The sequence below is a fragment of the Pleurodeles waltl genome, chromosome 9, assembly GCF_031143425.1.
Source record: "Pleurodeles waltl isolate 20211129_DDA chromosome 9, aPleWal1.hap1.20221129, whole genome shotgun sequence".
NCBI lineage: Eukaryota > Metazoa > Chordata > Amphibia > Caudata > Salamandridae > Pleurodeles > Pleurodeles waltl.
Window position 1 is genome coordinate 1,088,191,230 of NC_090448.1, and position 14,016 is coordinate 1,088,205,245.

General features: G+C 42.3%; 1 protein-coding gene across 1 annotated transcript in view; it reads left to right on the forward strand.

The window, feature by feature from the left end:
* Nucleotides 1-927: 927 nt before the first annotated feature.
* The window catches only part of LOC138260353 (cytosolic phospholipase A2 delta-like), a 237,588-nt gene continuing 224,499 nt past the window's right edge, over nt 928-14,016 (forward strand). Inside the window, exon 1 of the mRNA XM_069208771.1 lies at nt 928-1,060. Within this exon, the coding sequence (XP_069064872.1) occupies nt 1,025-1,060 (36 nt within the window). The 5' untranslated portion in view covers nt 928-1,024. The remainder of the gene's footprint in view (nt 1,061-14,016) is intronic.

Consider the following 14,016-nt stretch of genomic DNA (forward strand, 5'->3'; position numbering starts at 1 on the left):
ACCATTGGCAGGGGTAGCGAAGGAAGAGTTGTTCAAAGAAGCGCTATCAGCATGCTCATGGCCACCCAATCTGCATCTCCAGATAATGCCCACATATTGAACAAGTCATACGACATCACAGTGCAACACAGTGCCACATCATCGTTAGCTCAAACAAGAGGCACATGACAATACAAACACCTGGCTTTTAATTCCGCCTATGGTACTGTAAAAAAAAAAAAGTGTGTAATACTGGAAAAAAACGATTTTCTTCCCTAGCCTTAAGTTTCCTCAGGAAGCGCTTAGATGCGATCTGATCACAGAAAAAATACACATTTTTGCTTTGATTATGGTACGACCACATCCTTAAAGCAGTCTGGTTGCGTTGTGTAAATGTTGGCAACCCAACAATACACAACTGGGGAACTTCGTTTGAAGGCTCCTTTGCTTTCCAAAAAGCAGTCAATTAGCTATCACTACAGGAGCAGCAATACAGGTAAATCAGGATTGTTAACACCCATTGTTGGCCATTGTGAGTGTTACAGGCAGTGGTTTGCTTTCAAGTTAAAGTTACACATGCTCAGTCAGACTACCTTGAGTATCAATTATTGATGGTGTAATCGGTTTGCGTTGAGTCCGGGTTTCAATGCTTCAGGTGCAAGGCCTGCCAAGTACCATTTTTTGTCCCGCGTGCAGTGCTTCTTCAAAGCTGGGCCACCTTGCCTTAGATGGGATATGACTATATTAGTATAAGAGGCTCTCCGACTGCACCTCAGGGACTTTTCTGTGTTGAGCAGGTGAGGGTGGTGTCACGTTTAAACGAGGGAGGAGCACCTGGCTCTTATTCATGGTTAGCATTCAAATGAGAGGCAGCACCCAGGCATAATTACACCTCACCCGGTTTATAACATCTGTGATCATAAACATAATAACAAACTTTGGGTGCATACGACAGAGGTGGATGTGCTGCTTTGGTTCCAGTCAATAAATCTCCCTGCATGGTCCCTACCCTGCATGCGATCCAGATACTTCTTCGATTCTAATAATGGCAACCGGTGGATCATCTGCCGATCTCTATACGGTAAGTAACCCTTTACATTGCACATTTGATCCTAGTCATTTAGGAGATCAGAGGGATACAACCACTATTTTTTCAACACTTGTTGCTGAGATAGATTTTGATAGGTCTTTGAATTTGGCTTGTGCCCAGTTATGGAATGGGAAACATCAGCTGGTCTATGCAGACAATTTAAATGACTTTTTAAATGCAAATTTCAAGATGATCAGCGAATTTAACTAATATTGGTACTGCCTGTTAAAGATGATACAAACTGTCTTTGCTAATCAGAAAGTGTAGCTCCTTCACAAAGAAATATTAATTCTTAAGGAAAGAAGCCAAGTAGTTCTGAATACAGGAAGAATATTTTGGATTTCTGAGCACGAGTTGGAGGAAGACCGTGGATTAGATGCCGGTGGTCTTCTTCTAAAGGGAAGGATTACCATATGCTGAATGATAGTATGTCTGACTGATATCACATCTTAGGATCTCTGATATTGAATGGATTTCAGGAATGAAGGGATGACCCTACAAAAGTCACTTCACCTTCACCTTAGGTCCTGATCACCCTGGAGGTGTTACTTGCTAGTGAAGCTCAGTTGAGGTATCCGCATAGAGGGGGGAAGATCCCGCAGCAGAGGGAAAGTTGATAAAGTCTATGTTTGAGTCTCACTACGCAATACGACTTGCAGTACTGTTGTATTTATACGCATCGGAGCAGAAGTATATGATATTGTACATTTGTATCCTGTCACCACCAGCATCCCAGAAGCTCTTTTTTTGAGGAGAGAAGGCGTAGTGGGATTTCGTGATTACTGAGATATACGGCCCACAAGTGTGACTGTCGGGGAGAAGGACCGTAGCGCCACTTAGAATCTTGTGTCCTAGTGGTTGGCAACCTTATTCTCTCAATAGCCCGCTGATAATAAAATGTGCACACTTGTTATCGATCTTAGCAGTCTCACTCCGCGTTTTGAAGGACAAGTATGAGTTCTGAAGGAGTCCTGACAGAGATATGAATACAGGTTAATGCCAGAACTGTTTGTGCTTACCAGATATCTCCAACTAGGAAGGGTTTTCATTAGTACTGGAATATCTACAGTTCTGACGAGGAGTACTGGCTTCACCAGAACCACTAGACCAGTGCCAATGTGTTCCTGTGTCTACCTCCTGCTATACCAAGGTCCTCTTTACCAGTTGGCTGGTCTTACCAGAGGGTCGAAATTATTAAATTTACCGATAGGTATCTCTGCTGCACAGTCCAGACATTACCTAGTAGGTACACCAGGCACACTCCTGCTCGGCCTAGACTGGTGAAGTGCGCGTGGTCTCTGTCCTGCAGTGGTTCTCGCTGGTGTCTCCGGGCATGGAGTTATCAATCCAGAGAACCATGAATCCCTGGCCCTAACACACTTGTAACACTTTGGGTGAAATAACAAAACTCGTAATGAGTGTCTGAGTGTACAAATATTTGATATATTCCTCACTGTACAGGATTCCTGGGCTCAGTTGAATGCAGTCTAACCTTCACCGGCTCTCCTGTACTCAGACTAAGACCCCGAGAAGGGTAAGCAGGGTTAGAAAGTCTTAACGGGCACCAATTTTAGATTTGAAACGTGTGTGCTATGAGATGGGAAGCTCCCCGGGTTAGATCTCTGATTGCACAAAGAATGCTTTTTATTTTACTTTTGTTTTCTTAAGCTGTTCCATATTTCTGCAAGCTGTTGTCTCTATTATGACACACTCTTGTCAAACGGACTCTTCTATTAGGCTACACCGTTGTTAACACCAATTGATTTGAGTAATCAAAACTGAAAACTGGCATTTCTCTATGAAAGTGTATACACCCTCTCTCTGCCGGCCCTTGAGTTTTTGCAGCTATAGGTGAACATGTACAATGATGTTCGTCACATTTATCTCTTCCCATATGCACATGCTAACATGCAATGCCCACAACAGCGCAGCCAGTGAATCATGGGCTCCAGGCTAGTGCAAGAAAGGAAATCCCCCCACCACCTGCTGTTTGAACTATAAAATATAGCAATATTCAGGGATCACTGGACCGCTTGGCGTCGGTGCCACTCCACCTGCTGCAACAATGGAAGCTGCGCCTCTCAATGCACATGTAAATGCACGTGAGTACACTTACAAACACACACACGTTTTCTCGCAGGCATACACACAAACATACGCACATCGACAAGTTACTTCAACAACGGTACTTTTGATAAGACAGACATAGGCATATTAACTTTGTAAAACGATGTAAATTTTAAGAGTAAGGCGACTGCCACCCAGTGCTTAATTTGTGCTTCTTGTTTCCGGTGCTGAGCACCGGCACTTATTTTTGAGGACCGGCGCTTAGTGTTCTGTCTCAAGCATTTGCTGCGAGCAAAAGACACGCTTGGGAAAGACAGAGGAAGAGAAAAACGAAAAAGGTCACAATGAGAGAAAGCTGCAGGAGTGAGCGGAAGGGGCAGGGAGTGGCTTTAAATGGATTGAAAAGGTCCGGGATGGCTTCGGGATTACGCTGCCGCAGTATTCCCTGCTTGCACATTTAATTGCAGCAGCCACGTGTTTAAGAGGAAGACTTTGGGCACCGGCACCTTTTTATTTACAAATTAAGCACTGCTGCCACCCTTATGCACGGCGGCATATCAGCCATGCAAGGCTGAAATACCGAAGAGGTTGATATCAAATGTATACTCTTGTGTTTTCATCATTTACATTTCACATTCGTCAAGCTGATGCCAGATACATATTAGAAACCCGCGTGTTACAGATTATTTGAGACGTGGGATCAAGTTATATTTTCTATTTGTGCTCTGAGTCCGTCTCCCTGCTGCTTGGGCATTATAAAAAAAATAATAAATATTATCACACATGGAGAAACGTAAAGTACATTAAAAAGTCATTTAGCCTTCTAAACCACGTGCATCTCATTAATATGTAGAGGAATGACTGACATTAGAAATTACCAATAGTAAAACCATTTAAAACCAAACCGGAAGTGTCCTTCGTTAAATCATGCATTTCTCAACCTGACAAAATAGATTTTGCTGCTCGCGTGTTTTTAAGGAGTTAGTGTGTTTGGTGTTAATTACCAAAAATAAACAACCATCGCGGCTTTAGCCAACATACTCACCTTATTTAACCCCTTTACATGGCATTTTCTTTAACAAACGAACACCCTGCCAACAGCGGGTTCAGGGAGGAATGGGGGGTCGGGGGGGAGGGTTCCTGGGGTTAAAGGGTTTTGTGCCCCTTATTTCTGACACCCAAAGCAAATACGTGTGTGCGCCGTGTTAAACAAAAAGTTCTGTTTCTACAGATTCAGCCTGTGTCTAGATACTGGGGATCTCTTGATAAAGAGATGTAGGGGGACATTTAGCGCCTAGATGATTGGGGTTTCTGTATAGTTTGCACTGTGCTTTCAATAAATGCTTTTCCAAATTTTCTGATCACCATAGAGTTGATGTTAGAAAAAAGTTGGTTGCAGGCTTCCAATGTGCTGAGTTTGTTTTCTGAATTTTTTTAGTTCATTTCGATCACGTATGTTCTGATCTTTCAAATGTTCCCGTAAGACAGAAAGCTGACGTGAAAAGCATTTCTGGCTCACAAAATGGGTTTACCGACCCATTCTGCATCACAATTCGGAAGGCTCGTTAAAGGGGACTTGCAACCATAATTGTAGTCTCAAACTACTGAAATCTTACCAATCTCTCAGAGGAGGTGGTTAAAGCTTTGCAAAGGGCAAAACAGTCTTTAGGAATCGAGTCTGGCAACCTCAGGCAGTGGTCAGAGGGACTCAACCAAGTTTTTTTTTAATGCAGCACAGGTAGGTTGCTTTGCAAAATTAAAGACTGGTAGCAGAAATTTGGAGAGCAATTTGTGACCAGTTTCTGCGACCTGTCTTTTCATACACTCGGCCTAAATTGCAAACACGTTTGTAGTGCAGTCTGGCAGTTGTGTTCACTGTGAAGTAAATCCTAGATAATTACTGTCATTGAAAAATCTTAACAGTTCTCGAAATGCATCTACCAATTAGAACACTTTGCACCGTTCGAACTACATTCCACTACTGTGCAGGGACTACTTTTCACTCCGCTTTATGAGATTTTACTTCACACATATTTTTATGCAACAGGTATGCTTGGTTGATCCCCAAGACATGATTTCCAGATATCTGGAGGCAAGCATATGTTGCTTGGTGCAAAATCAGAAACAAATGCATTGCAACTGCTGACATGCCTATTTTTTTAGACAAAATGAGTCTGCTAGTCTGGTGCACATGCACATTGCACACATAACTGGTGCTTCGCATGAGAAAGGTCAGGACTTTTATGATGTTTCTCAATTATTTATTTGGCTTCTCATGGTAGAACAGTTTGTCAAGAAGCATGCTAACTGAATCCAAGTCATCATATGCATCATAACACATGTCCTGTTTTTCTTTCTACAAATCACTATATTAGAGAACTTTAGCTCAGTTGTGCTAATCAAGGTGAACCAGCAATACAACTCCCAGAATGCATCTGGTTGTTAAATGAATCTCTGGGATTGGAACATCCGACCTGATGACACACAGTCATTTGGTATAATAAGGCACACATTCCACCAGATTTGTCACCCTTTTGGTGTTCCTCCAGTGTCATGAACAGGTGTTCCTGTCACTGTGCTAGACAATTTTAACCATTCACCTGTGATAAACAAGGGTTGGCGGCGGCATGGTGAGCCATGTTTCTAGAATGATAATACGGAAATGCTATTTGTATTGACATAGGAATTAACAACATGCTTTCAGGGATTACTTTGTTGCACTTTGGTGATTAAACGTGTAGGGAGGCATTTCATTAGTCACCAGCCAAAGGCAACTTCTACTTTAGACCTCTACAGTAGGTCATAAAGGTCTATAGTACATCTAGACACTACGTTACTTATTCTGAACATGGCACAGGGTCAGCTGTGAATCATTTCTAGGCTAGCTAACACACACTGAAAAAACACGTAGAAACTCACATAGTTAAAGTGGATTTGGTTGTGACTGCAGCCCAAAATTCTCAAGTGGTGATTAGGACCAGAATCCATACCTCGCACGACAGATGTGTAAATCATACCTTTGGCACCCAAAGCAATGCTCTTGACCTCAACCTTATGTGACAGATGTAATTACATATATTGTAAATAGTCTTACAGATGAGATTTGTCGTGCTCTTACCTAACCTAAGTACAGAGGTGTTGTTGCCACCTTTGAAAATCCTACTCCAATATCTTCATTGGCCAAAGGGAAAAGGGGGTCAGTAGTGGTCAAATTACATTAGACCCGCAATTCTGTGTGTGTGGTGCGCTGTGTGCCGTCCATTAACTGGAGACCAAAGCCCTATTTTATGAGATTTTGCCGCAGGGCACCCCAGCAAGTCACCTTGCTGTGCTGCCCTACGTCAATGGGAAAGGGGAGGAATGCTCCATATGTATGGCATGTGGATAATTCCTGTCCTTTCCCCCTGTGTTGGTGCCGTTTCGGCAGCCTAGCGCCTCTGTTGCATGCAGGATTGTTTTTGTGCAGGAACGAGCAGCTTCCCGCACAAAAACAATCCAAGGAGGCTTTTTCCTCTACATGTGTTGCAGAATGCAGCAAACATATAAAGAGGAAAAAACAAGGAGAAATAGTGATATTTCTACTTGTTGTGCCTGCCCCGGGAAGGTGTACATTTTGGCAAATCCCCAGGGTTACAAGGTCTTGAAAATCTGGGGATGTGTCAAAATCCATGGCTGTTGTGTAGGAAAACCCACTGCACGCCCATGGAACGCCTCTCTAATGCAGAGTAAGGCAACGCAGCCCTTTGCTCTGCCTTCCCTTACTCCATATTTATGAGGCTATCCAAAGCAATGCAAAGTGGCTTTGCGTGGCCTCATAAGTATGATTTGGTGGTGTGCGCCATGGCGCAGGGACCTCAGAAAAAGAACAGATGATGGATGGAATGCTGAATAATGTAAAAAATTCACCCCAGACACAGATCTGTGTCTAAAACCATTGTACTTTGGCCCACCACAGCACCTGTTTGGACCCAGCCATATGCAAATCTGTCTGTGACTTGGGGTGTCCATCATCTGTTCTTTTTGCACTCATAATAATGGGCCATAGTGTCTGATTTACAAAGAATTTTCTTTGATTTACTCGAATGCAATTATCGCAATGCAGGAATACTGGAAGAGCAGGGCACAGTAACTGAAACCAAAATCCTCGTGAATCGGGCCCACTGCATTTTTTTTTTTTAGTAATGGGCTGAAACCAGCGCACATTTTATTGGAAAACCCTTTTTGTAATATGGTCCTTGGGATTTATTTTACCACATGAATAGCCATATATTTCTACCTTTGCATTTTTTTTAAAGCACAGATCTCCCAAAAAATGGGATGTTACCCTCAAAGTTTTAAAAGGTGCCCTGTTGATCTGTCAGCATGTGCTTAAAAATCTTTTAACATTTAAATATCATGTAAGCGCTCTGAAAAAATCAAGAGGGGTTGGGTATGGTGTACATTTTCTACAAGCTTCAGTTACGCAGATTTTTCGCTTACTGCAGTGATCACATCTCACACTTTGCGGTTTAAGGAGATACCCTTAATAACATTTTAGGAACTAAAACTGCCTTACAACCCCTTTGAACCGCGATAAAGAAACTTTAGAGGGATTCCTGTAGAGCACAATGACGACGCAAGCAAGGCACCCACGAGACTCCGGGAATGATTCCAGAATATGGCTCCCCCATGTTTATGAACAGGTGTATTGGAGAGGAACTCGGGCTCGTGGAGCAGAGAACAGCGGAGGCGGGAGTCACGTGCACTCAGCCCTCATGACTCAGATAGCAGCGGGAACGGGAGTCACGTGCACATAGGCTTTTAATAGATCAGAGGTAATGAGTGCCCTCCCATTCGCGTGAGTGTTTCTACATGATTTCCGGGTAACATTCACACGTTATCCAGTCGCACCTTGTCACATTGTTGACGCCTGACACACTTCATGCTAAATTATTCCAAACGGAAGTCTCAGATTCCTATGTTCTTCATCACAATGTTATGCTATTTGAGCACAGTTACTAAGTTATACGAAGAAGCTAAATAAATGCCGCTGGTGATTTGGTTTTAAACCCAAAGTTGGATATGTCTACCAGGTCTTGAACGTGATGAAGTTATTGATAACATGACAAAGGCCTATTACGTGTACCATAGGGCGCGAACTCAAGTAAGGAGGGAGGGTTTCATGTTTACTGTTTGACAAGCAGGAGAGCAGCAATTGGGCTGCAATGGGTGCCCTTCAGCCCTGGACAACAGCACCTGCTGCGGTAGTGATAGAGCGAACCGTAGTAATAATTTACCTGTGTTCGGACGCTCTTTAGGCCGATGAATCTTTTGACTAAGTGGGAACTCTCTGTACTCTTAATCGATCAGTCGCATCAAGTCAATAATCAATAACGTACATAAGCAACACCTTGAACAACATAACACTTAACAATTAATCCAGAATACATTTCGGCGAACCCTGACCTTTCAGCCAGGAATAACCACACCAGTTTATTGCAAAGTTAGTGAATTTATTTCCCTATATTAACAAAGCTAGCACAATATAAATGTGTCTCAACACCAAATGATAAACATATATGAACATTAATAGCTGTCCATAACGTCGAAACAAGTGTAATCTATGTAGCATTTGAATCACAAGGCATTCGATAATGGCAATGCAAAGCACTAATACGATAATCTGTAATGGCTAATTACGTACATTTAGTCAGCATAACAAGATCTCAAATTGCATTGTGCGACATATGGAATCCTCATCTAACCTCAAATTAGCATCGGCATGTGGGACTTCATGCAAAAACAATTTAGCAACATTAATTTAGAAAAAACTCCTAGCTAGGGATCTTATCAAAATCAGCAGTTGGTTACCTAAAGGAAACACAATGCAATTTTACAATTTTCCTTTCATATTTACCAATTACGATCAGCTTACAAGGAAGTCTTCGTCTCACAGGTATCGTTTCTCGATCAGCATGGGTACCGTTTCGATCGGCATGGGACGGGACTAAGGGGCAGGGGTGGACGGGGCGATTGCCTCACGGCGGCAAGGTAAAACTACTACTTCATGCAAAGGGATCAAATCAAAGTTAAAGTCTCTAGGGCAAGAATCATTAAAGTCTCTTTCTCTCGACTAGAGAAAGCATCAAAGTCTCTCAAAATGGCGTCGCAGCAAAGTGGGCCATAATAGCTACGAAGTCTGCAAAATGGCGGGTATCGAGCTGGTAATGGCTGCAATGAAGCAATAATGGACACCTTCTTCTCGTGCACTTGGTTTTTTTATAGACAACAGTTCGAATCCAGTAGGGTCTCCATTGGAGGGTTCATAGGTTAGCTTCAAATTGACCAATCAAAAACGACAGTTCTCAAGCTTTTACTTAAGCATACATTATCCTTGGAGATGGGTACGCAAATCGCAACATTGTCTCCCAATTAGCTCACTTTCAGAGCCTCCATTGTCCGCACCTGCAAGTCGACCTTGAATTAAAGAGAAAATATGCCATGCTGGCACGAAACTTTAAGATAAGCATGTGAACAGTTTCTGTGGAAAAGTACAGCTTCAAGCAGAAATACACGTTTATTAGCACAGTGGAAAAATACGAGCATCTAAACCGTGAGACCAGGCCACTAGGCCCAAGCCTCCTCTAAAGTAATGCTAAGCTAACGCATTTCAAACAAGCAAATCGTAGCACACGTTTATGATTATGTCGGATTAGTGCAATTCTAATACACCACGTTATATATAAAGCACGCGTATAATGTCGGCGAACTACTCTGAGGGCACATTTTGTCCCCGTACAATCTTTATTAGTTCGGTTAATGTCACACATGATTATTTCACACTACGTTTAAGCGTTAATAAATCAAAACCTTCATTTTCTGCTTCATCAATCCCTCCTCTGATGACTACTTGTCATCACACAAATTATCCCACAAATTTTATTCCATTAAAATTCTGTCAGTTCCCTTTTCCTTTTAGTTCCCCTAGTTTGTGCTTTGTATTCTTCTGCCATTCTTTTCATAATTTTCTCCTCCTTTCTTCTTTTAATTCTTTCCATAATCATTATTATTCCCCTTTTTATTCCCCAAATTCCAATTACACAAATTATCACTATTAAAATTCCCTCTATTATTTTTAGCAATATTCCATTCCAAATTCCCCCAATCCAATGTCCCACTGAAGCAAGTCCTTTTCCAACCTTCTCCCACACTCCTGGTTCTTTCAGTTCCTTCAAATCTGCACTTTCTTTTGTTAGATTAGCAAGCATAGTTTTAATTTTCACACTATTGTCAGGTATATAGGTACAACAGTGTCGGGCACCAATCATTTTGCAAACGCCTCCATCCTTTGCTAAAAGAATGTCTAAAGCAAGCCTATTTTGAAGAGTCATGGCTCTTTCCGCTGCAAGTTCAGCATCTATCAGGATTATAGCACCTGAAAACTTTGTCAACATGTTATCCACTATAGTAGACAACTTTCTTATTTTGATGGAATTCAGCACAACTCCCAATGAAGGAATCATGGCTCCAAATATATCACCTACCACAGCAGCTGCGGTCTCTCTTTTCTGGATACGATGGGATCCAGATGTCTTTTGAATCATCGATACGTCATCCAGTTGATAAACCTTTGGGAACACTATACCCAAATAACATCTCCCCCACCATCCCTTTGGAAGACGATAATAGGCATTATGCCCACAAATGTAATATACCCCTGGAATGACAGGGTCAAGTCCGTTCATCATGAATGTCCATTTGGCCTTAAAAATAAACGTATGTTTGCATTCACTCGCTCCTACAAAAATGTTGTCATAATAAGATTCACCTCGATATATACAAAACTTCCCTACATGCCAAGCATCTAAAGCTATTTTCCCTTGTGTCTTTATAGCAGCAAAATCATAATTATCTACTGAAGTCCTCTTATGTAGCTCTTTTTCTAATTTCGCCTTCATTTGAGCCCTTCTATCATCTGTGCGATCTAAAAAGCTTATTTCTACTGCAGAGAGTGAGCAGGTAAGATTTTCCCTATGAGCGTGAGCCGTTTCAAAAGGCAGCATTGGCTCGAAAAATTCCCTCATAATTTTTGCATCCCAATCTTTTGCAGTCTGGCTTAGCTGCGCTATTATAGGAACATAATCAAAGGTAACATCATAATTCGAGTAAAAATACTGTATGTTAGTTTGACCATAAAACCTAGACATTACTATACTACATGTAATCCCGTATGTAAGAGGCATGTGGTGATATGTCACCCCTTCCTTTACTGATGTCGGTATCTGGGTACACACATAACAATCTTTCGCATCCATTGTCTCAACATATTCTGTTAGCAAGCGATAGAAAACGTTATACGAAAGCTCTTTCTTATCGTGCAAGAGCCTCTCATCCAATGCTAGTCTTTTCAATGGTGTTAATTCAGTGGCAGTAACAGGAACAAAAGTAGAAGCAGCAATAGTCTCATTTTCACCCTTTCCATGTATTCCAAGAACAATCGCCATTATTATTAGTACACATGTAACTACCAAGCCTATACACACATATTTACAATATTTCTTTCTATTGTTTTGCGTCATGATCTGTATAGAATCAGAGAGCTAGAAGCACTTATAAATGAAACTATTTAGCAATTCAGTTACAAAGCTGAGCGAGCGCAACGTCCACACCGTCTTCTCCAAAGGCCAAGTCACTTATCAGTTAGCAGCATTTGTCTCAATTCGGCAATAACTCAGTCTTTATCGGTTTAGCAAATGTCTCATCCGGTTTAGCAATGTCTCAACTGGTTGTTTATTTCACGTTAGATTGTAGCGAGCAATATCATTTATTACTCTTTCAATCAACAGAGTCTATGAAACTTTTCTTTTCTATTGGTATCTCTTCTTCTTCTTCGTTCTCGATGCTTAGAGATACAAACTCGTCAGTCCAATCATCATTGACTGCATATGCCCATTCAGGACCGGAATATCTCCTGTTTGGTATCCTTTTCCTTTTCAATTTTGCTTTTCGACTCTGCTTCGCTGGCACTTTCCTCTTTTGTCAAGTCCTTTTCCTCACTTGACGATTGTTCCACGACAGTCACTTCCTTTCTTTTCTCTTTCACTTTTGGCCTTCCTCCTTCGTTCAAACTTTCTTTACCCCTTTCTTTTATTGGTGAGATACTTAGTCTTCTCTTTACACCATGTCCATTTGATGGACCTGCGATCTTTTCTGTAGAGGTTTGAACTTTTTCGTTCTGCTCTGCCTTGTCCCCTCCTTCAGGGGAATCGATCACGTTCTCTTTTTCTTTTTCTGTATCGTCTGTTTCTGGGAAAGCCCTCCTCTGATCAGGCTCTCCTGCTTTTTCACCTTTTTCGAGCCCTTCGTCACCGTTACTTTCGTCAGGCTCTGTATCACTTTCAGCTGCTTCAGGTTCTTTGTCACCTTCAGCTGCTTCAGGCTTTTTGCTACCCTCAGCTGCTTCAGGCTCTTTGTCACCTGCAGCTTCTTCGTCGCTGTCTGAACTTTCTCCTTGGCCTTCCCCAAGTGAGTCAGACTCTTCGCCCTCCAATAATATCTCTTTCTCTCCTGCTTCTGCCTGTTCGCTTTCAGTTCGCTTCTGTTCTGTCTCAGCACTCGGCACTGTTTTATCAGGCACTGGCAATTTCAGCGCTTCAACTTCCTCATCTGTGGGACACAACACCTTCTTTGTGTGACTGGCGTGAATCCAGTTGGGAACTCCCGCACACTTCACAGCGGTAGTTGTCGTCAGGATCACTTGAAAAGGGCCTTTCCAACGGGGTTCCAGGCACGACTTCCTCACGTGCTTCTTCACCACGACCCAGTCACCTGCTTTCAGTGCGTGTCCTGGACCTTGGATCGGTGGCAAGGTGGTCGCTTCCACCTGGTGAGAGAAAGAGCGAACCACGTCAGCCAGTCCTTTGCAGTAGTCTAACACCATATCATCTGTAATATTCAAAAGCGCGTTTGCGGGAACTGCAGGAAGTCTCATAGCCCTGCCCATGAGAATTTTGTGCGGAGACAATCCAGTTTTTCTATCAGGAGTGTTTCTCATTGACATTAGCACTAAGGGCAATGCGTCAGGCCATTTCAAATTTGTCGATGCACATATTTTCGCCATTCTTGATTTCAGTGTACCATTCATCTGCTCCACCAGTCCTGATGCTTCAGGGCGATAGCTACAATGCAGTTTTTGCTCAATGTTCAGTGCTTCGCAGAGTAACTTTATCACCTCGTTATTGAAGTGACTTCCCCTATCTGATTCTAAAGAGATCGGGAATCCGAAACGTGGTATCAACTCCCTCAACAATAGCTTGGCAACTGTAAGGCTGTCATTTCTACGTGTAGGGTATGCTTCAATCCAGTGACTAAAAATGCACACAATCACCAACACATATTTCAGACCTCCATGCACAGGCATCTCAATGAAGTCCATCTGCATACGACTAAAAGGACCGCTTGCCCTACCAATGTGGCTCGCGTTCACAACTGTTCCCTTTCCTGGGTTCATCTGCTGGCAAGTGACACATCGATGGCAAACTGCTTCTGCAGCTTGACGAAATCTGGGGTTAAACCAATCAGTTTTGAACAATCTTATCATGGCATCTCTCCCTAGGTGAGCTTGCCCATGATAGAACCGCGCAAGCTGTGATAAGAGACTATTTGGCAAAACAAATTTTCCCTCATGTGAAACCCATAACTCATCTTGTCTCTTTATGCATTGTGATTTAATCCAGGAATCTCTTTCATCCTCCCTGACATTATTCTGTAGTGCTTTTAGTTCCTCTATTGTATCTACGACCTTCAAGGCAAATGCTTCAGCTGGTTCTAGTTCTGGCTCACTTATCGAATTCCATTCATCTCTGAGTAATATACAGTCCAAGGCACAAAATCTTGCGACT